Source organism: Monodon monoceros, unplaced genomic scaffold, assembly GCF_005190385.1.
Source record: "Monodon monoceros isolate NGI ecotype Baffin Bay Population unplaced genomic scaffold, NGI_Narwhal_1 Super_Scaffold_18, whole genome shotgun sequence".
Classification (NCBI taxonomy): domain Eukaryota; kingdom Metazoa; phylum Chordata; class Mammalia; order Artiodactyla; family Monodontidae; genus Monodon; species Monodon monoceros.
In genome coordinates, this window is record NW_021703774.1 from 138,502,001 (window position 1) to 138,526,104 (window position 24,104).

General features: G+C 38.0%; 1 protein-coding gene across 3 annotated transcripts in view; it reads left to right on the top strand.

The window, feature by feature from the left end:
• The window catches only part of EPS15 (epidermal growth factor receptor pathway substrate 15), a 161,142-nt gene that overhangs the window by 121,345 nt on the left and 15,693 nt on the right, over positions 1-24,104 (top strand). For all 3 annotated transcript variants that reach the window (XM_029227722.1, XM_029227724.1, XM_029227723.1), the window contains one exon: positions 2,770-2,839. In XM_029227722.1, the coding sequence (XP_029083555.1) occupies positions 2,770-2,839 (70 nt within the window). The remainder of the gene's footprint in view (positions 1-2,769; positions 2,840-24,104) is intronic.

Genomic DNA, 24,104 nt, shown 5'->3' on the forward strand with positions numbered 1-24,104 from the left:
ACAGTATTCAGTACTATATTCAGCTACTTGGCCAGCAGCTGGTTTTTTCCACTGATGTAAAACTAAGCAAATGCCTCTGTAACTAAATATTTGTGGTTTCCACAGGCTACTGGATACTCTGTTTTCCTACAACACTTAGTTTGCAGTGTGGGCCCATTTGCCAAATTTTTCTCAAATTGGCTGCAACCTGAATTCTTTTCCTCTCACCTTATTTTAGCCTCTCATTATCCACTCTTATTGTTTAAAGAGCAAGAAAGCCAAAGCAGCTCTTCCTCATTTAAAAATAAACAAGTTTTGGGCTTCCCTGGTGGCGCAGTGGCTGAGAGTCCGCCTGCCAATGCAGGGGACACGGGTTCGTGCCCCAGTCCGGGAAGATCCCACATGCCGCAGAGCGGCTGGGCCCGTGAGCCATGGCCGCTGAGCCTGCACGTCCAGAGCCTGTGCTCCACAATGGGAGAGGCCACAACAGTGAGAGGCCCGCATACCGCAAAAACAAACAAACAAAAACAAATAAAAATAAACAAGTTTCTTTTGTTCCTCTTCCCTGGTGAAACTTTTCTACCATTCATTCTACTTACTTTTTCCCTTTTCTCCCCAGGTTTTGAAAGCAAAAATGCCCTTGCTGACAGCTCTTAATTTCTCCCTTCAAAACTAAACTAAACACCAAATTGTCAATATAACAATAGTTACTTTTATCTAATCTCTTCTATGCTCTAGGCGTGGTGCTAAATTCTTTTCATGTGTTACCTCATTTAAGCATCACAGTAATCTTATGAGGCTCATGTTTCATCCTCATTTTAAGATAAAGATCAATAAATGAGAGGTTAAGTGTAAGTTAGTAAGTGATACAACTAAATTCAGACCGTGGTCTATCTGACCAAAATCTAAGGTCTTCACCACTATAGTCTAAAATTTAAACTCATTTCTTCCTAGCTACAAACCCCTGTTTTTTGTCATCTTCCTTCTTTTCAAACGGGCCTCTATTAATGCCTCCAGACATGAATCTCTCCCCACAAATCTTTCCTATTCCTTCAAGGATGGTCTCTGTTCTCAGAAGGACATAATTTTAAAAACCAAACCAAAAAAACAAGTGCCATTTCCTACTATTCTAGCTAGTGTGTGGTAGCTACTGTGTACGTGCTAAGTCATATTGTGAAATGAGGGAGTTGATGGCTGATGCAGAAGAGAGAATTTCAGTGATAAATTAGGTGACTTTGTAGGATTTTGGAACATTAATTCTATAAAATTATACCGTCTGTATTTTAGTCATGAAAATTACTTTTGTGTACTAAATTGCCTAATTATCAAACTGAACATAACATAAAGAGTTTTGTGGCCACTTATTCCCTCATGGGCTGCACAGTCCATCCTGTTCCCCTTGCTGTCCCAGTGGCCTTTTAGGTTGGTTGCACAGTGTATGATAAAGGAATAGAAATAAAACCTGACGCACAGGTAGGCATACTTTCTCTATTTCTCTCTGTGATGGTACATAAATCTGCAAGCTATTGTTAAAAATCAGGCCTGTTAGTTTTTCCTTCTCTCAGTTAAGAGAAGAAGCAGTAATAGTTGGTGACTTTAGTTATCATGTCTGTGACTGTCTCTCGCACTGGCATTTTAAGTATTATATTAGGAACCATGGAGAGTTACTTTGCTATACAGACCAACTTGATATTTTTCCCCCTTGATTGCTATTTATTCATTCAGCAGATAATCAGAGTATAAGGTAGTATGTTCATTTTATAAAAATGTAAGTTAAGATAAGCATCAGTTAAAATAAGTACTATCATTTTCAGTTCTGAAAACATCACTAGTATTTACTTCTTTCTGCTAGTAGTTTTGTTTTAATGGGTCCTGTTTTATAAAACGAGAATATACTCTTAAGTCCCAGTTAGCATTGCTTCTGTCTTTTCAAATACATGTTTTACTTGAGCTCTCCAATATCCTTTGACATTCAATTGTTAATACCCAATTTCTTGATGATTAGAAATAGATCCTGTAATACAGATGACATTGCTAGTCATGAGTCAGAGTAGGAGATAAATATTCCAAAACTCTTTTCATGCCCCTTTTATCTAACTGTATGCCAAGGCTTTTGGCTGGCCTCTTAAAAAGAGCCTGATGCCAGAAAGTTAGTTCAGTTATCTTCTTAAATATATATTTTGTTTGACTATGATTTAAAAACAAAGTAAAGTAGGAAGACAGTTCAATACTTAGAATTGCTGGCTTCTGGTGAAGTCCTCACTCTTTGTAGCCTCTCACCCTTGCCATTTGATCCAGATATTTACATGGCTTATTATTGAAAGCTGCTGAATTTTTTTAGCAGAAAGCACTCTCCCTCACTCAAGTTCTCTCTCTTTGCCTCCCCCTCTCTTTCTCTCTCACACATTAACATTAGAGGAAGGTGAGTAAAGGGCATATGGGAAGTCTCTGTATTATTAGGGATGGGATTGTGATTGGAGCGGGACACATGAAGACTTTTGAGATGTTAGCAGTTTCCTGGGAGGTGATTGCATAGGTGTTCACTTGATACTTATTTATTAAACTGTACATAATGTTCCATATATTTTTCTGAATGTATGTTATGTTTCACAGTAAAAGATTAGAAAATGATATGTATCATTTCAGTTTAATAAGTTTGCAAATCAGTAGGGGTAAACATTTGCTCCTAATTGATTTAGAGTTTGTAAAGAATATTTTCTTTGGTGTGGCAATGTGGTCTCAGCTCTAAAATGTTGCCTCTCTGAGTCATGACTTGTGTAATTTGTTTAGGTGGAAACATTAGAGCACAATGATCCTTTTGCTCCCGGTGGGACGGCTGTGGTTGCAGTCAGCGATTTGGGTAAGGAGATAATTTATCAGTGTCTTTCAACAGTAAACACCACCCTCTCTTTAAGCATCTTTCTTTTCGTGTCCAAATATATTCATCCTGTTTACTTATTTATGGCGTTAAAATGATCGCATAGCTATATCCTGTTGCATTCTACCAATAATAAGAATGGTGTTTTTGTATCACTTTCTACTTATCATTTTTTATCTCATTTATTGTTCTTATTAAACAGCTTAATATGTACTCTAGCCAATGTCAGTAAAACCAATAAAAACCCTTTTTGCTTTATAAAAGGCAGCGTTGCTTGGCAGTTTCAAACTCAGCATTCATTCTTATGGATCTTGACCTAAATTTAAAAATTAGTGGCTTCCCATAGGTACTGCTATTAGCTTTACTATAGTGCATAGGTCCTGTTAATAAGACAGAGAAGAACTAAATGTTATTCTGGTACGCAGTTTTCATGCTTTATTTATGGAATCTAATTTTCCATTTATCCTTCTTTTTTTTTTTTAGCTTGTATATTTATTTATTAACATCTTTATTGGAGTATAATTGCTTTACAATAGTGTGTTAGTTTCTGCTGTATAACAAAGTGAAGCAGCTATACATATACATATATCCCCATATCTCCTCCCTCGTGGATCTCCCTCCCGCCCACCCTATCCCACCCCTCTAGGTGGCCACAAAGTGCCGAGCTGATCTCCCTGTGCTGTGTGGCTGCTTTCCACTAGCTATCTATTTTACATTTGGTAGTGTATATATGTCAGTTCTACTTCTCTCACTTTGTCCCAGCTTACCCTTGCCCCTCCCCGTATCCTGAAGTCCATTCTCTACGTCTGTATCTTTACTCCTGTCCTCCCCCTAGGTTTTTCAGGACCTTTTTTTTCCCCTAGATTCCATATATATGTGTTAGCATACGGTATTTGTCTTTCTCTTTCTGACTTACTTCACTCTGTATGACAGACTCTAGGTCCCTCCACCTCACTACAAATAACTCAATTTCATTGCTTTCCATGGCTGAATAATATTCCATTGTATATATGTGCCACACCTTCTTTATCCATTCATCTATTGATGGACACTTAGGTTGCTTCCATGTCCTGGCTATTGTAAGCAGAGCTGCAGTGAACATTGTGGTACCTGACTCTTTTTGAATTATGGTTGTCTCAGGGTATATGCCCAGTAGTGGGATTGCTGGGTTGTATGGTGGTTCTATTTTTAGTTTTTTAAGGAACCTCCGTACTGTTCTCCATAGTGGCTGTATCAATTTACATTCCCACCAACAGTGCAAGACGGTGCCCTTTTCTCCACACCCTCTCCAGCATTTATTGTTTGTAGATTTTTTGATGATGGCCATTCTGACTGGTGTGAGGTGACACCTCATTGCAATTTTGATTTGCATTTCTCTAATGATTACTGATGTTAAGCATCCTTTCATGTGTTTGCTGGCGACCTGTATATCTTCTTTGGAGAAATGTCTATTTAGGTCTTCTGCCCATTTTTGGATTGAGTTGGTTGTTCTTCTGATATTGAGCTGCATGAGCTCCTTGTATATTTTAAAGATTAATCCTTTGTCCACTTACTCGTTTGCAAACATTTTCTCCCATTCTGAAGGTTGTTTTTTTATCTTGTTTATGGTTTCCTTTGCTGTGCAAAAGCTTTTAAGTTTCATTAGGTCCCATTTGTTTATATTTGTTTTTATTTCCATTGCTGTAGGAGGTGGGTCAAAAAAGATCTTGCTGTGATTTATGTCACAGAGTGTTCTATGTTTTCCTCTAAGAGTTTTATAGTGTCTGGCCTTACATTTAGGTTGTTGATGTATTTTGAGTTTATTTTTGTGTATGGTGGTAGGGAGTGTTCTAATTTCATTCTTTTACATGTAGCTGTCCAGTTTTCCCAGCACCACTTATCAAAGAGGCTGTCTTTTCTCCATTGTATATTCTTGCCTCCTTTATCAAAAATAAGGTGACCATATGTGCATAGGTTTATCTCTGGGCTTTCTATCCTGTTCCATTGATCTATATTTCTCTTTTTGTGCCAGTACCATACTGTCTTGATTACTGTAGCTTTATAGTATAGTCTGAAGTCCAGGAGTCTGATTCCTCCATCTCCATTTTTCTTTCTCAAGATTGCTTTTGCTATTTGGGATCTTTTGTGTTTCCATACAAATTGTGAAATTTTTTGTTCTAGTTCTGTGAAAAATGCCATCAGTAGTTAGATAGGGATTGCACCGCATCTGTAGATTGTTTTGGACAGTACAGTTATTTTCACAATGTTGATTTTTCCAATCCAAGAACATGGTATTCTCTCTCCATCTGTTTGTATCATCTTTAATTTCTTCTTTTTTTTTTTAACATCTTTATTGGGGTATAATTGCTTTACAATGGTGTGTTAGTTTCTGCTGTATAACAAAGTGAATCAGTTATACATATACATATGTTCCCATATCTCTTCCCTCTTGCGTCTCCCTCCCTCCCCCCCTCCCTATCCCACCCCTCCAGGCGGTCACAAAACACCGAGCCGATATCCCTGTGCCATGCGGCTGTTTCCCACTAGCTATCTACCTTACGTTTGTTAGTGTATATATGTCCATGCCTCTCTCTCGCCCTGTCACAGCTCACCCTTCCCCCTCCCCATATCCTCAAGTCCGTTCTCCAGTAGGTCTGTGTCTTTATTCCTGTCTTACCCCTACGTTCTTCATGACGTTTCTTTTTCTTAAATTCCATATATATGTGTTAGCATACGGTATTTGTCTTTTTCTTCCTGACTTACTTCACTCTGTATGACAGACTCTAGGTCTACCCACCACACTACAAATAACTCAATTTCGTTTCTTTTTATGGCTGAGTAATATTCCATTGTATATATGTGCCACATCTTCTTTATCCATTCATCCGATGATGGGCACTTAGGTTGTTTCCATCTCCAGGCTATTGTAAATAGAGCTGCAGTGAACATTTTGGTACATGACTCTTTATGAATTTTGGTTTTCTCAGGGTATATGCCCAGTAGTGGGATTGCTGGATCATATGGTAGTTCTATTTGTAGTTTTTTAAGGAACCTCCACACTGTTCTCCATAGTGGCTGAACCAATTCACATTCCCACCAGCAGTGCAAGAGTGTTCCCTTTCCTCCACACCCTCTCCACCATTTATTGTTTCTAGATATTTTGATGATAGCCATTCTGACTGGTGTGAGATGATATCTCATTGTAGTTTTGATTTGCATTTCTCTAATGATTAATGATGTTGAGCATTCTTTCATGTGTTTGTTGGCAGTCTGTATATCTTCTTTGGAGAAATGTCTATTTAGGTCTTCTGCCCATTTTTGGATTGGGTTGTTTGTTTTTTTGTTATTGAGCTGCATGAGCTGCTTGTAAATTTTGGAGATTAATCCTTTGTCAGTTGCTTCATTAGCAAATATTTTCTCCCATTCTGAGGGTTGTCTTTTGGTCTTGTTTATGGTTTCCTTTGCTGTGCAAAAGCTTTGAAGTTTCATTAGGTCCCATTTGTTTATTTTTATTTCCATTTCTCTAGGAGGTGGGTCAAAAAGGATCTTGCTGTGATTTATGTCATAGAGTGTTCTGCCTACGTTTTCCTCTAAGAGTTTGATAGTGTCTGGACTTACATTAAGGTCTTTAATCCATTTTGAGCTTATTTTTGTGTATGGTGTTAGGGAATGATCTAATCTCATACTTTTACATGTACCTATCCAGTTTTCCCAGCACCGCTTATTGAAGAGGCTGTCCTTTCTGCACTGTACATTCCTGCCACCTTTATCAAAGATAAGATGTCCATATGTGCGTGGGTTTATCTCTGGGCTTTCTATCCTGTTCCATTGATCTATCTTTCTGTTTTTGTGCCAGTACCATACTGTCTTGATTACTGTAGCTTTGTAGTATAGTCTGAAGTTAGGGAGCCTGATTCCTCCAGCTCCGTTTTTCATTCTTAAGATTGCTTTGGCTATTCGGGGTCTTTTGTGTTTCCATACAAATTGTGAAATTTTTTGTTCTAGTTCTGTGAAAAATGCCAGTGGTAGTTTGATAGGGATTGCATTGAATCTATAGATTGCTTTGGGTAGTAGAGTCATTTTCACAATGTTGATTCTTCCAATCCACGAACATGGTATATCTCTCCATCTATTTGTATCATCTTTAATTTCTTTCATCAGTGTCTTATAATTTTCTACATACAGGTCTTTTGTCTCCTTAGGTAGGTTTATTCCTAGATTTTTTATTCTTTTTGTTGCAGTGGTAAATGGGAGTGTTTTCTTGATTTCACTTTCAGATTTTTCATCATTAGTGTATAGGAATGCAAGAGATTTCTGTGCATTAATTTTGTATCCTGCTACTTTACCACATTCAGTGATTAGCTCTAGTAGTTTTCTCGTAACTTCTTTAGGATTCTGTATGTATAGTATCATGTCATCTGCAAACAGTGACAGCCTTACACCTTCATTTCTGATTTGGATTCCTTTTATTTCTTTTCCTTCTTTGATTGCCGTGGCTAAAACTCCCAAAACTATGTTGAATAATAGTGATGAGAGTGGACAACCTTGTCTTGTTCCTGATCTTAGAGGAAATGCTTTCAGTTTTTCACCATTGAGAAAGGTGTTGTCTGTGGGTTTGTCATATATGGCCTTTATGATGTTGAGGTAAGTTCCCTCTATGCCTACTTTCTGGAGGGTTTTTATCATAAATGGGTGTTGATTTTTGTCAAAAGCTTTTTCTGCATGTATTGAGATGATCATATGGTATTTCTCTTTCAGTTTGCTAATATGGTTTATCACATTGATTGATTTGCATATACTGAAGAATCCTTGCATTCCTGTGATAAACCCCACTTGATCATGGTGTATGATCCTTTTAATGTGTTTTTGGATTCTGTTTGCTAGTATTTTGTTGAGAATTTTTGAATCTATGTTCATCAGTGACATTGGCCTGTAATTTTCCTTCTTTGTGACATCTTTGTCTGGTTTTGGTATCACAGTGATGGTAGCCTTGTAGGATGAGTTTGGGAGTGTTCCTCTTCCATATTTTGGAAGAGTTTGAGAAGGATAGGTGTTACCTCTTCTCTAAATGTTTGATAGAATTAGCCTGTGAAGCCATCTGGTCCTGGGCTTTTGTTTGTTGGAAGGTTTTTAATCACAGTCTCAATTTCAGTGCTTGTGATTGGTCTGTTTATATTTTCTATTTCTTCCTGGTTCAGTCTCGGAAGGTTGTGCTTTTCTAAGAATTTGTCCATTTCTTTCACATTGTCCAATTTATTGGCATATGGTTGCTTGTAGTAATCTCTCATGATCCTTTGTATTTCTGCAGTGTCAGTTGTTACTTCTCCTTTTTCATTTCCAACCCTGTTGATTTGAGTCCTGTCCCTTTTTTTCTTGATGAGTCTGGCTAATGGTTTATCAATTTTGTTTATCTTCTCAAAGAACCTGCTTTTAGTTTTATTGATCATTACTATTGTTTCCTTCATTTCTCTTTCATTTATTTCTGATCTGATCTTTATGATTTCTTTCCTTCTGCTAACATTGGGGGTTTTGTGTTCTTCTTTCGCGAATTGCTTTAGGTGTAAGGTTAGGTTGTTTATTTGAGATGTTTCTTTTTTCTTGAGGTAGGATTGTACTGCTATAAACCTCCCTCGTAGAAATGCTTTTGCTGCATCCCTAGGTTTTGGGTCGTCGTGTTTTCATTGTCATTTGTTTGTCGGTACCTTTTGATTTCCTCTTTGATTTCTTCAGTGATCTCTTGGTTATGTAGTAGTGTATTGTTTAGCCTCCATGTGTTTGTATTTTTTACAGATTTTTTCCTGTAATTGATATCTACTCTCATAGCGTTGTGGTCAGAAAAGATATTTGATACGACTTCAGTTTTCTTACATTTACCAAGGCTTGATTTGTGACCCACGATATGATCTATCCAGGAGAATGTTCCATGAGCACTTGAGAAGAAAGCATATTCTGTTGTTTTTGGATGGAATGTCCTATAAATATCAATTAAGTCCATCTTGTTTAATGTATCACTTAAAGCTTATGTTTCCTTATTTATTTTCATTTTTGATGATCTGTCCGTTGGTGAAAGTGGGGTGTTAAAAGTCCCCTACTATGATTGTGTTACTCTCGATTTCCCCTTTTATGGCTGTTAGCATTTGCCTTATGTATTGTGGTGCTCTATGTTGGGTGCATAAATATTTACAATTGTTATATCTTCTTCTTGGATTGATCACTTGGTTGTTATGTAGTGTCCTTCTTTGTCTGTTTTACTGGTCTTTATTTAAAGTCTATTTTGTCTGATATGAGAATTGCTACTCCAGCTTTCTTTTGGTTTCCATTTGCATGGGATATCTTTTTCCATCCCCTCACTTTCAGTCTGTATGTGTCCCTTGGTCTGAAGTCAGTCTCTTGTAGACAGCATATATATGGATCTTGTTTTTGTATCCATTGAGCCAGTCTGTTTCTTTTGGTTGGAGCATTTAATCCATTTACATTTAAGGTAGTTATGGATATGTATGTTCCTATTCCCATTTTCTTAATTGGTTTGGGTTTGTTATTGTACGTCTTTTCCTTCTCTTTTGTTTCCTGTCTAGAGAAGTTCCTTTAGCATTTGTTGTAAAGCTGGTTTGGTGGTTCTGAATTCTCTTAGCTTTTGCTTGTCTGTAAAGGTTTTAATTGCTCAGTTGAATCTGAATGAGATCCTTGCTGGGTAGAGTAATCTTGGTGCTAGGTTTTTCCCTTTCATCACTTTAAATATGTCCTGCCACTCCCTTCTGGCTTGCAGAGTTTCTGCTGGAAGATCAGCTGTTAACCTGATGGGGATTCCCTTGTGTGTTATTTGTTGTTTTTCCCTTGCTGCTTTTAATATTTTTTCTTTGTATTTAATTTCTGATAGTTTGATTAGTATGTGTCTTGGCATGTTTCTCCTGCATTTAATCCTGTGTGGGACTCTCTGCGCTTCCTGGACTTGATTGACTATTGCCTTTCCCATATTAGGGAAGTTTTCAACTATAATGTCTTCCAATATTTTCTCAGTCCCTTTCTTTTCCTCTTCTTCTGGGACCCCTATAATTCGAACATTGGTGCAATTAATGATGTCCCAGAAGTCTCTGAGACTGTCCTCAATTTTTTTCATTCTTTTTTCTTTATTCTGCTCTGTGGTAGTTATTCCAGTATTTTATCTTCCAGGTCACTTATCCCATCTTCTGCCTCAGTTATTCTGCTATTGGTTCCTTCTAGAGAATTTTTAATTTCATTTATTGTGTGGTTCATCATTGTTTGTTTGCCCTTTAGTTCTTCTAGGTCCTTGTTAAATGTTTCTTGTATTTTCTCCATTCTGTGTCCAACATTTTGGATCATCTTTACTATCATTACTCTGAATTCTTTTTCAGGTAGACTGCCTATTTCCTCTTCATTTGTTTGGTCTGGTGGGTTTTTACCTTCCTCCTTCATGTGCTGTGTATTTCTCTGTCTTCTCATTTTGCTTAACTTACTGTGTTTGGGGTCTCCTTTTCACAGGCTGCACGTTTGTAGATCCCATTGTTTTTGGTGTCTGTCCCCAGTGGCTAAAGTTGGTTCAGTGGGTTATGTAGGCTTCCTGGTGGAGGGGACTGGTGCCTATGTTCTGGTGGATGAGGCTGGATCTTGTCTTTCTGGTGGGCAGGTCCACGTCTGGTGGTGTGTTTTGGGGTGTCTGTGGCCTTATTATTTTAGGCAGCCTCTCTGCTAGTGGGTTGGGTTGTGTTCCTGTCTTGCTAGTTGTTTGGCATGTGGTGTCCAGCACTGTAGCTTGCTGGTTGTTGAGTGGAGCTGGGTCTTACGGTTGAGATGGAGATCTCTGGGAGAGCTTTCGCTGTTTTATATTACATGGAGCCAGGAGGTGTCTGGTGGACCAATGTCCTGAACTCGGCTCTCCCACCTCAGAGGTACAGGTCTGACGCCTGGCTGGAGCACCAAGATCCTGTTAGCCACATGGCTCAGAAGAAAAGGGAGGAAAAAAAGAACGAAAGAAAGAAAAATAAAATAAAGTTATTAAAATAAAAAATTATTAGTAATAAAAAAATTAAAAAGTAATTTAAAAATGAAGGAAGAGAGCCACCAAACCAAAAAACAAATCCACCAATGATAACCAGTGCTAAAAACTATACTAAACAAACAAACAAACAAACAAACAGAAATCACACAGAACCCTAGGACAAATGGTAATAGCAAATCTATACAAACAAAATCACACAAAGAAGCATACACATACACACTCACAGAAAGAGAAAAAGGAAAAAAATATATATATTTATATATATAAAAAGAAATAAAGGAAGAGAGCAACCAAATCAATCAACAAATCTACCAATGATAATAAACTCTAAATACTAAACTAAGATAAATATAAAACCAAAAACAAATTAGATGCAGAAAGCAAACCTCAAGTCTACAGTTGCTCCCAAAGTCCACCATCTCAATTTTGGGATGATTCGTTGTCTGTTCAGGTATTCCAGAGATGCAGGGTACATCAAGGTGATTGTGGAGATTTAATCTGCTGCTCCTGAGGCTGCTGGGAACGATTTCCCTTTCTCTTCTTTGTTCTCACAGCTCCTGGGGTTCAGCTTTGGATTTGGCCCTGCCTCTGCGTGTAGGTCACCTGAGGGCGTCTATTCTTTGCTCAGACAGGACGGGGTTAAAGTAGCAGCTAATTAGGGGGCTCAGGCTCACTCAGGCCGGAGGTGGGGCGGGGAGGGAGGGGTACGGAATGCAGGGTGAGCCTGCAGCGGCAGAGGTGGGAGTGACATTGCAACAGCCTGAGGCATGCTGTGTGTTCTCCCGGGGAAGTTGTCCCTGGATCATGGGACCCTGCAATGGTGGGTTGCACAGGCTCCTGGGAGGGGAGGTGTGGATAGTGACCTGTGCTTGCACACAGGCTTCTTGGTGGCGGCAGCAGCAGCCTTAGCATCTCATGCCTGTCTCTTGGGTCCGTGCTGATACACGCGGCTAGCACCCGTCTCTGGAGTTCGTTTAGGTGGTGCTCTGCATCCCCTCTCCTCCCGCACCCCACAACAATGGTCTCTTGCCTCTTAGGCAGATCCAGACTTTTTCCTGGACTCCCTCCTGGCTAGCTGTTGCCCACTAGCCGCCTTCAGGTGTGTACACGCAGCCAACCCCAGTCCTCTCCCTGGGATCTGACCCCTGAAGCCCGAGCCTCAGCTCCCAGCCCCGACCTGTCCTGGTGGGTGAGCAGACCAGCCTCTCAGGCTGGTGAGTGCTGGTTGGCACTGATCCTCTGTGCGGGAATTTCTCCGCTTTGCCCTCTGCACCCCTGTTGCTGCGCTCTCCTCCGTGGCTCTGAAGCTTCACCCCCAACCACCCCCCATCTCTGCCATTGAAGGGGCTTCCTAGTGTGTGGAAACTTTTCCTCCTTCACAGCTCCTTCACAGAGGTGCAGGTCCCATCCCTATTCTTTTGTCTGTGTTTTTTCTTCTTTCTTTTGCCCTACCCAGGTATGTGGGGAGTTTCTTGCCTTTTGGGAAGTCTGAAGTCTTCTGCCAGCGTTCAGTGGGTGCTCTGTAGGAGTTGTTCCACATTTAGATGTATTTCTGATGTATTCGTGGGGAGGAAGGTGATCTCCACGTCTTACTCCTCCGCCATCTTGAAGGTCTCCTATCCATTTATCCTTTTAGTAACCTTTTAAATAATATTCCCATTTTAAAAATCAGGAAACTGGAGACCAGAACATTAAGTAACTTGATCAAGATTTACAGTTTACTAGATTTGAACCAGGTAAAGCCAAGGTTCAAACCTAAATATGAAAGAGTCTAAAAGCTTTTTCAACTAAGTAACTGTTTCTTTCTCACTGTTCATTTGGAAATAGACCAGACCAGCTGTTGGGTAGGAGAGCAGGGAATTAGGGGGAAATAGACTCAAACATGTAAATACTTCAAAAATAATGACTTATTTTTCCAGATGAAAATAGAGTGAGTTATTCAGTACAGAAATTTGCTGATTGTGACAAATTGAGGATTATGAGTATAAAGAAAGATAAGTAGAAATGCCTTCACACTTTGGATTTCTTGTGCAAATTGTAACAAGATGAGATTTAACAGTGTGAATTATTTGTTTTCAGCTTGAAAATTAACTTCCAACAGGAGCAGCTAGAAGAAGGAATGTAAAAAAGCAGATATGTAGAAAATAAGATTTAATGTAGTGCTGGGTTTTGATTTCAACCAAAATTTAGAGTGACAGCAAATAAGATTTCTAAAAGGCTTATTGCAATAAAAGTTATTAAATTATATCTTTTTAAAATACATGTGCTCTTTTAGATTCTCATTATTGAAATGCTGAATTAATATATTGCTAGAGATGTTATATGATTAGAAAGTGTAACCGAAGAGAATAAAATGAGAGGTTAATACATTTTAATTAACTCTTGATTGCCCACAGGAAGGAATGGTAAGTGCCATGAGAATTCATTAAAGCTGCAAAAATTTAAAGGAAAGGGAGATTGCCTCCATTTAGGGCAAATCATGAATGTTTTCAGAGCAGAAGGTGGCCTTTGTGGTTTACCTTGAAAGAATGGGCTACATAAGTAGATATGGAGAGTAGTAAAGAAAGCGAAGAGAGTAACATGAGCAAGGAATGGAGGTAGGACATATAGGACATGTTCAAAGAAAAACAGACATTTTGATAAAGCTTATTTATAGATAGAGGAATAGGTTAAGGCTGAAATGGTCGATTGCCATCTCACTGTAGGTTTCTATTGCCTTGGTTGGTCTCATCTTTCAGTTCCAGTTCCTAGCTCATTTGCTGTAAAGTGGTAGAGTAAAGGACTATAATAGCCTGGAAGGGGGCTAAGGTTTGTTATTGTTTATCATCATAGTAATAGATACCATTTATTGAGCACTTACTTAGTTCTGGCACTCCATGTGCTAACCATTTTCCTGTATGTGGTCTCATTTAATTCTCACAGCAACTACCTGAGAAAACTGGTATTATGTTTATTGTACAGACAAGGAAAATCAAGAAACAGAGAGATGAAGCCAGTTCACAAGGTTAAAGAAGTAGTAACAGATTGACTCACATTCAGATGTTGTCTCTGGTTTTCCACCAGCCTCTTTGGTCATTCCTTCTGTCTCCTTTGCTGATTCTTCCTCTTTTCCCCAACTTCTTTATGTTGTGTTGCTCCAGGTGTCAGGCTGTGGACTTCTTTTCTTCTCTGTCTCTACTTCTTGGGGATCTCATCTAGTGTTATGGTTTTATATACTCTCTATATGCTGATTTTTAACTCCAGCCACATTTTTCCCCTGAACTCTAGACTCATATATCCAACTACTATCCATATCTCCACTCACATAGCTCATAGATATATCTAACACAACATGTCTAACACCAGACACCTAATCTTCCTCCCCAAACCTGCTTCTCTTGAACCTTTCCCCATCTTAATTAATGGTAATTTCATCTTTAACACTGCTAAGACCTAAAGCCTTAGAATCATCCTTGGTTCTTTTTTTCCTCTTACTCTGTCTCTAATGTATCAGGAAGTCTCCTTGACTTCCTGTCAGGTTCTACCTTCAAATTATGTACAATAAAAAGTTTACAATGGCCTAAACCTTTCTAATAATATCTCATCATTATTCCCTTTACTCGCTCTGCTCCAGCCACAGTGACCTTCTTACTATTGCTCAAAAAACAGGCTCATGAACCTTAGGCCCTTTGCTCTTAGCTGTTCCCCATTCCTAGGATGATTTTTCTTCATATAGCCACATGATGATCTCCATGACCCCTAACAAATCTTTGCCAAAATGTCACCTTGTCATCTAGCCCAGCACTCCCACCATATTGTTCCCTACTCTTTCTTATTTTATTTTGGCTTACTACTTTCCAGTGTACTATATAAATTACTTTGTTTTTCTCTTATCTGTCTCCTCCCACTAGATTTTGAGGTCCACAGGAACTTAACTTTTTATTCACTGATGTATCCCAAGAACTTTAAACCATACCTGGGTACATAGTATTACTTAATGAATGGGTGAATCAATTACTGTCCTCACAGAGCGTGTAAAAGGAGCTCAGTGGATGAGAATCTTTGTAGGGGGAGGGACACGTTGTTTATTTTTTCTGATAAATGGGTTTTTTTTTTTTTAACATTGTGGTAAAATATACATGACATAAAATTTACCATTTTAAACATTTTTAAGTATACAGTTAGTGGTATTAAGTACCTTCACATTGTTGTGCAACCATTACATTCATCTATCTTCAGAACTTTTTTCATCTTGTAAAACTGAAACTCTGTACCAGTTAAACAAGAACTCCCCATTTCCCCTTCCCACCAGGCCCTGGCAACCACCATTTGCTTACTGTGTTTATGAATTTGACTACTCTAGGTACCTCACATAAGTGGAATCATATAGTATTTGTCTTTTTGTGTATTGGGTTTATTTCACTTGGCATAATTTCCTCAAGGTTCGTCCATGTTGTAACATGTACCAGAATTTCCTTCGTTTTTAAGACTGAATAATATTCTGTTGTATGAATATACCACGTTTTGTTTGTCTATTCATCCATCAATAGACACTTGGGTTGCTTCCACGTTTTGACTATTGTGAATAATGCTATTCATATGAGTGTACAAATACCTATTCACGTCCCTGGTTTTAGTTCTTTGGGGTATATACCAAGAATTGCTAGATCATATGGTAATTCTATTTTTGATTTTTTGAGAAGCCACTGTACTGTTTTCCATGCCTTACTATTTTACATTCCCATCAGTGGTGCACAAGGGTTCCAAGTTCTTTACATCCTTGCCAACACTGACTACTTTCTGGTTTTTTGATAATAGCTGTTTTAATGGGTGTGAAGTGGCAGCTTATTAATTTGATTTGCATTTCCCTAATGATTAGTGATTTTGATCTTTTTGTGTGCATATTGGCCACTTGTATATCTTTGAAGAAATGTCTGTTCAGGTACTTGGCACATTTTTAAAAATCAGTTGTTTGTTTTTTTGTTGTTGCATTGTAGGAGTTCTTCATATACTCTGGGTATTAACCCCTTAGGAGACATATGATTTGCAAATATTTTCTCCCATATCATAGGTTGCCTTTTCATTCTGTTGATACTGTCTGTTGGTGCACAAAACTTTTTAATTATGATGTAGTCCAGTTTATCTACTTTTTCTTTTGTTGCCTATGCTTTTAGTGTCCTATCCAAGAAAGTATTGCTAAATCCAACGTTGTGAAACTTTCACTTAAGTTTTCTTCTAAGAGTTTTTAGTTTTAGATCTTACATTTAGGTCTTTGATCCATTTTGAGTTATTTTTACTTCATTCTTTTTCATGTGGATATCCAGTGTTCCCAACACCACTTGTCCTTTCCCCACTGAGTGGTCTTGACATATTTGTAGAAAATCATTTGACTATACATACAGGGGTTTATTTCTGGGCTCTCTGTTCTGTTCCATTGACCTAAATGTCTTAAGGCTAGTACTGTTTTGATTATGATAGCTTTGTAATAAGTTTTGAAATCAGAAAGTTTGAGACCTGTAACTTTGTTATTCTTCTTCAAGAATGTTTTTGCTATTCAGGGTTCCCTGAAATTCCATATGAATTTGAGGATGAATTTTCTATTTCTGCAAACAAATGTCATAGGGATTTTCAGTGATTACATTGAATTCTATGGATTGCTTTGGATAGTATTAATGTCTTAACAATACGAAGTCTTCCAATCCATGAATGTGGGCCGTTTTTCCATTTATCTGTATCTACATTCTTTCAGAATTTTTTTTTTTTTTTTTTTTGGCGGTATGCGGGCCTCACACTGTTGTGGCCCCTCCCATTGCAGAGCACAGGCTCCGGACGCGCAGGCTCAGCGGCCATGGCTCACGGGCCCAGCCGCTCCCCGGCATGTGGGATCTTCCCGGACCGGGGCATGAACCCGTGTCCCCTGCATTGGCAGCCGGACTTTCAACCACTGCGCCACCAGGGAAGCCCCAGAATGTTTTATAGTTGTCAGTATACAAGTCCTCCTTGGCTAATTCCTAAGTATTTTATTCTTTTTGATGCTATTGTAAATGACATTGTTTTCTTAATTTCCTTTACAGATTGTTCAGATTATCAGTGTATGGAAATGCTATTGATTTTTTGTGCATTGATTTTGTATCCTGCTACCTTGCTCAAGTCATTTATGCTAAACAGGTTTTTTGTTTGTTTGTTTGTTTGTAGAATCTTTAGGGTTTTCTGCATGTAAGATCATGTCGTCTGCAAACAGAGATAATTTTACTTCTTCCTTTCCAGTTTGGATGCCTTTTTTTTCCCCCTTGCCTAATTGCTCTGGCTAGGATTTCTATGTTGAAAAGAAGTGGTGAAGGTGAGCATCCTTGTCTTGTTAAAAATTTTAGAGAAAAAGCTTTCAATCTCTCACCATTGGTATGATGTTCAGTGTTGGCTTTTCATATATGGTCTTTATTATGTTGAAGTAGTTTTCTTCTTTTCCTAGTTTGCTCAATGTTTTATCATGAAAGGATTTTGAATTTTGTCAAATGCTTTTTCTGCATCAATTGAGATGATCCCGTGGCTTTTTTTTTCCCTTCATTCTGTTAATGTGATGTATTACATTAGTTGATTTTCCTATGTTGAACCATCTTTACATACAGAATGAGAGCCTGTATCTTCCTTACCAGTGATCTAACTGACATCGTGATTTGAATGAGGATCTTAGAACTAAAACTCTTTAGAATTGAATGGGCTTCGTGTTAGTGGTGTCTGGGGCTGAGTTATACAGACTTTCCACAGACTCAGAAATATCAGAGGTCTGAACGTTCTTTCTCTTTCTTTTTTTGTTTTCAAAGCTATATACAAGGTCATCCAAACTTTGTTTTTGCATTTTTCTCATTTAATCTTTAAAATGGTTATATGAGACAGGTGCTATTTTCTTTCTCACTTTAATAATGAGGAAAATGAGACTCTGACCAAGCAGTTTGCCCAAGATCACAATAACTGTAGCAATGCTCAGTTTCTAATCCATGTCTTATTTCAGAGCTCATGCTGTTAATCACTTTGTTACCACGCCTCTGCCTTATATCTCCTCATCCAGTTCTGACAATACAAAAATTGGCATACGGTGATGCCACAGATTTTTTTCTCTCTCAAACTTACATTACTGCCTTTGTTAGAGCAGAAGGAACCTTAGACATGCTATGGACCAGAGTTTTCACTTTATTTTCCACGAAACCAGCTTCCAGAGAGGTCTTCAGGGAATTGGTAGAATCTAGTTTCATTATTTTTTAAGTGTCTTTGAATTTTTAAAAACTGCAAGTTAATTAGGTATATGCATTCATATCTGTTACAAACCAGATTTTAACATATTGGAATGCACTGGTGCTTTAAAGAACTAGCAAGTTAAGTGGTTTTTGTGCAAACCTCTGAATAAACATTTATTTAAACCACCCTGAGATTACGAGACTGTTGTTCAAAAGTATATATTATAGCTACTTTCTTGGATGAATTATGTTTTTCAAATAGAGCAACCAAAACCAAGTACAGAAATAAGTTTGATCCCTGACTTTAAACATTTGTGTTAATCAAAATTGCTTCATTGTTGCTGTGATAAATAAATGTTATAAATTTGAACTTAAAAATGAATTTAAAGGGCTTCCCTGGTGGCGCAGTTGTTACGAATCCACCTGCCAATGCAGGGGACACAGGTTCAAGCCCTGGTCTGGGAAGATCCCACGTGCCGCGGAGCATCTAAGCCCGTGCGCCACAACTACTGAGCCTGCACTCTAGAGCCCACGAGCCACAACTACTGAAGTGCAAGTGCCTAGGGCCCATGCTCCGCAACAAGAGAAGACACCGCAATGAGAAGGAAGTTCAAAGTTAGTTACGATATGGAATATGAAACTGTTATCAGTGAACTTTTCATACTCTGTTAAACTCCATTAGTCTTTCTTCCACACTGAATGAACTTTTTATCCATATATGATTTTGTAACATGCATTGATCATTTGGAATTGGTTCACTGAGTTATGCATGTCTTCCAAATGTTGACACATTTCATTATAAATAGTTTCTTAAATCATCTTTATTGATATCACCATCCATCTGATGAGCGTCTTTTAAGTATTGGTATAATGTTAAGCTTACAAGGCAGATAATACTTTCCAAGGTTCCAGTTTTTACTTGAAAGCTTGAATTTTCATCATCCGCAACAAATACTTTCAGTTGTTTTCCTTAAAGTGACAGATTCACTTTATTTAGGAAGAAGTGTTGCCCAATACCTAAATCTGAATAACCATTGTTATCTGTCACTTCTTGCAAGTAAAAATGGTGTTCCGTGAAAAAAGCAGCTGGTTCACCTTGTTTCTCAGACCATCATATAAGTGCTTTTCCTCCTCATAACTGATTATACTTTGGTACTCAGCAGAAGTGCTTTGTGTGTATTTCTAATTTTGTCTTCCATAGTTTTTAAAAGAACCTAAGGGTCACAATTTATTTTAAATCAATAGTTTTTATTGATTCATCAAGGACAGATGTTCATAAGTGCAACTGGCCTTTTTTTCCCCCTGCAAGTTTGTGAGGGTGAACAGTACAGTTGCTACCAGCCAGTACAGTTTGGTGCTGCTGCCTTGATTCCCACTAAAGCACCCACCACTTTTTTTTTTTAACCCACCACTGATTTTGCAACACTGTTGCAGGTAATACAGTGAGAAAGATAAATAACATCTTCATATTCTGAAAGTAGTTTTGACCTTACAGACCTCCCTTAAGGGGCCTTGGGAGACTTTTGGAGTGCTTGGACTACACTTTGAGAACTGCTGATCTAATATATTCTAAAACATTTTCCTGTTGCCCTATATTGCGCTGGTCTCTGTTCCCTCAGGCCAGTTTGCTCCCAGGAGGTATCTGGGACAGATGTCTCCTTTTATTCAGAACAAGAGCAAGAGAAATAATCTCAGTGTTCTGGAGAAAAAACTGAAGAGCGAGGCTATCTTTTTAGTCCCGTATTTAGGCTGGTGCTTCTGCTCTTCTCTTAATACACACTTCCTGTGGTGGTGTTGTCTGGTTCTGTGCCTTCAACTACATCCTGTTTCCTGATGACTCCTAGATTTTGTCCTCTATGCCTGAACTCTCTCCTGAACTTCCAGTACTTTCAAGTTGCCTGCTGGATATTTCTCCTTAGGTGTCAAGCTCAACAATGCTTAAAGTTAATAATCACCTTTTCCAATTAGTCTCTCCTTCAAAGTATAGTATAAACAATAACAAAGAGCCAGGCTTTACCTCCTTCTACATTCTACTTTATGTACTAATGACACTATTATTGGCCCTCAGCCAATCATCCTAGACTTTTTCTCTGTCATTCCTCATCTCCCATAAATTGCCAAGTCTTGTTCTTTTACCCGCAATTGGACCCTGATTGTCTGTTCCTCATTATACTCAGCTTTGTTTGGGTCCTCATCATGTTTTACCTGGACTATGATATCAAGTCGCCTCCAGTCTCTTTACCTGCTGGTCTTGCATGACTGCCAGAATTGTCTTTGTTAACATTTGATCATATTACTAACCACAAATCTAATCACTAGCCTTGTGCTCCAAATATTTGTGTGTGGATATATATATATAATTTTTTATTATTTATATTTATATGCTATTTATATTGTAAACATTTATATATCATATATTATTATATATTTTTAAATATATTGTCTGTTTATTATTTATATGTGTGTATATATATATATATATATATTTGATGGTCTTTTACTTAATGTGTCACAGATATATGTCTGAAAGTAAAGTTGTCCACCTTATGAAATGTAAAACAATACTAAACATCTGGATATCCCATCTCTGCTAATAGCACTACCATCTACTCAGTTGCCCAAGCAGAGACCTGCGAGTCATCCCAGGTTGCATCCCTACTCTCCCATCCCAGAACTTTCGACACATAGCAAAGGCTTACAGATTGACTGCTGAAAAAATGAATAAATCATCTGTCTCAAATCTGCTACATTGTCATAAGATTTTGAATTCAATGGAAACATAAACAGTCTAGAGAGGAGTTGTCATCCATAGGACATGGATGCTTGAGTCCAGCTGCCTGAACTTAGATAACTTTGCTAGTTCCTTAGGTTTTCTAAGTCTCAGTTTCCTAAAGTATTTATTGTGGTTCCTGTTGTAGTAAATGGTAGTAGTTGTTATTGCTGTTACTGCTTTTTAGTTTAATGGTTTCCAAATGCAGACTAGTTACTTGTAATATACTCTTCATTAGTTCCAAATGAAATAGAGACAAGGGAGAGGGAGAGAGAGAGAGAGAGAGAGAGAGAGAGAGTGTGTGTGTGTGTGTGTGTGTGTGTGTGTGTGTGTGTTTGTGTTGCCAGCTCTTTTCCTGGAAAGGATTCTTTTAGTCTACAGTTGTTTTCTCTTCTCTTTAGTTTTTTAAGTTCTTTTTGTTTGACAAATGAAAGCTGGGCTTTTTTTTTTTTTTTAGTTTTCATGGTTAAGTTGATAAATATGTGTTTTCCCCCAACTTATATATAGGCTCTTAACATATTTATTTAGTTTACTTGTTCATAAACTCAACATCTGAAAACCACGGAGCCTCAGAGAGGTGGCATTACGTACCCAAGGTCACAAACACAGGACATTTACCTTCCTTACTCACACCTCTATACCCCTGTCCTTTTTCACTGGGAAATTTAGTCAGCAAAAAGATTAATCCCACAGAACAGGAGAATTGTAAGCTTTCAAAATAAATTAGAAACATAAGGGTAAATTTTTGTTACTAAAAATTAATCATCTACACCTACCTTTAAAATATTGTAGTTATGATAGTAATAGAAGGACGTTAAATTTTTTTTTTTTTTTTTTTTTGCGGTACGCGGGCCTCTCACTGTTGTGGCCTCTCCCATTGTGGAGCACAGGCTCCAGACGGGCAGGCTCAGCGGCCATGGCTCACGGGCCCAGCCGCTCCGCGGCATGTGGGATCTTCCCGGACTGGGGCACGAGCCCGTGTCCCCTGCATCGGCAGGAGGACTCTCAACCACTGTGCCACCAGGGAAGCCCCCAGGACATTAAATATTTTTAATATTTTGTCTCAATTATTTTAGCATTTCCTCCTGGTGATAGACACATTGCAGACAAATAAAGAAAACTAAAGAAAGCAAATTCAGGTCACTCAGTTTCTACATATATTTTATTTTGACTTGTAAATGTTCTTTTTACGCTTCATTATAAATGAGATTAGTTGTGGTGCCAGAAAATTTTTGCATGGAATATTTTACTAACTCCTAACTGAGAAAATGCAGAATCTTTCCAATTCATTTTTTTTTTTTTGATACTCTCCTGTTATTTGCTACCAGTACAAATGAAAATTGCATTGATGGTGACTATCAAGAATTTGAAGAATTCTTTTTTTTTATTTTTTTATTTTTTTGGCTGCACTGTGTGGCATGTGTGACTTAGTTCCCTGACCAGGGATCGAACCCACACCCTCTGCAGTGGAAGCGAGGAGTCTAAACCTCTGGACCACCAGGGAAGTCCCTCCAATTCTTAATTAAAGCTTTATAACATTCTGAGGATATAGAAGGGAACTCATGGTGTCCCCAGAGCATCTTTGACACCAGCATTAGTAAAATGCCAAGTAGGTCTTCGTTTTTACAGGCAATGACTCAGGCTAAGCATGCAGATGTTCATATATTTTACAATTCTTAGCCTCTGCTTTCTTTCATGTTTCTTCTCTAATTTTCTCCATTTCCACAAACCACAAGTCATGAATGTTTCTTCAAGGCCACTTAATTTTGGAATGGAAAAATGTGTGTGCATGGGCAGGTGTATATTTGGGTATAGTGAGTGTATATCTCTGTCTCCTCCCACCTCCTTTCTGTCCACAAGTAAAAGTGTGAAAGCTTTTTTGTAAAGTCTTTTTTGCCCCTTCCACATAAATCTAGGTGTTATTTCTCCTTTACTCTCTTTGAACTTTAACACTTACTGTGTAGCAGTTGTGTACATGTATATCACTCAGTTAAATCATGAGTTCCTTGAAGGTAGATGTTGTGTCTTATTTCCCCCTAAATCCCTAGTACCTAGGCTTGAACATAAAAGATGCTTACTAAATGTGAATGGATTAGTGGGTCAGTGAGTGAGTGAACTAATTGAAGACCAGCTTGAGAAAGTAGATCCTTTACTAATGACTATGATTCACGAGTATCTCTTGAAGTTTTTTTGTGAGCTTGAGCTTAATTATTTTATGGATTGTGAATGGGTCATGGAGAAAAGAAAACTTTCTTCTTCTTCCCAGGATTCTCTGGTAGACAGCTGTTCTTTGGGATTATTTGTGAGCCTTAAGGTTTCCCTTATTCCTTGTTGGTCAGCTGGTTGTACTAAGAAATGTTATGGTATCTGTTTGGAATATCCTTAGTAACTAGATGGTTTCTGTCCTTTTTATCCTTTAATATTTTCAGCAAATATGAGTGTTCTTGACCTTGAGGATACAGTAGTGAACAAAACAAAGTTCCTGTCTTTTTTAGAGCTTATGTAAACAAATATATAACATGTCAGTTATGATGATTGCTATGAATTAAATGAGACTAAAGGGGTAAAAAGTGATATGCCTAAAATGTAGCTTTATCATTCACACCTCACAAAAAATCATGTCAGCATAGTATGATCTCAAATATGTAAGGAAAAAAAATACCAGGGAAAAAAACTGGTAAAGAAGTCTGATAAAATATTAGTATGGGTCCTTTCTTTCCTTCTCTCTCTCTTTCTTTCCTTTCTTTTAAATTGAAGTGTAATTGACAAGCATTATGTTAATTTCAGGTGTACAACATAATGATTCAACATTTGTGTGCATTGCAAAATGATCACCTCAATAAGTTTATTTACCATCTATCACCATACAGAGTTACAAATTTTTTTCCTTGTGATGAGAACTTTTAAGATTTACTTTCTTAGCAACTTTCAAGTTTGCAATACAATATTACTAACTTTAGTCCCCATGCTGTACATTACATACCCATGACTTATTTATTTTATGACTGGCAGTTTGTACATTTTGACCCCTTCATCCACGTTGCCCATTCCTCAACCCCTCTCCTCAGGATTATTTCCGCTAATCAGATTATAGATGATATTTTTAAATTATGCTTTTATGTATTTCTCCAAAGTGATCATTACCTTTATTCTTGGGAAGAAGAGGGTGCTAATCAGATTACCTTTGCATTCAAAGTCTGATTCTGCTGACCCATGGCTCCTGTGTGCCTCAAGAAAAAGAAAGCCACCTACTGAGTTCCTCTCCCAGTA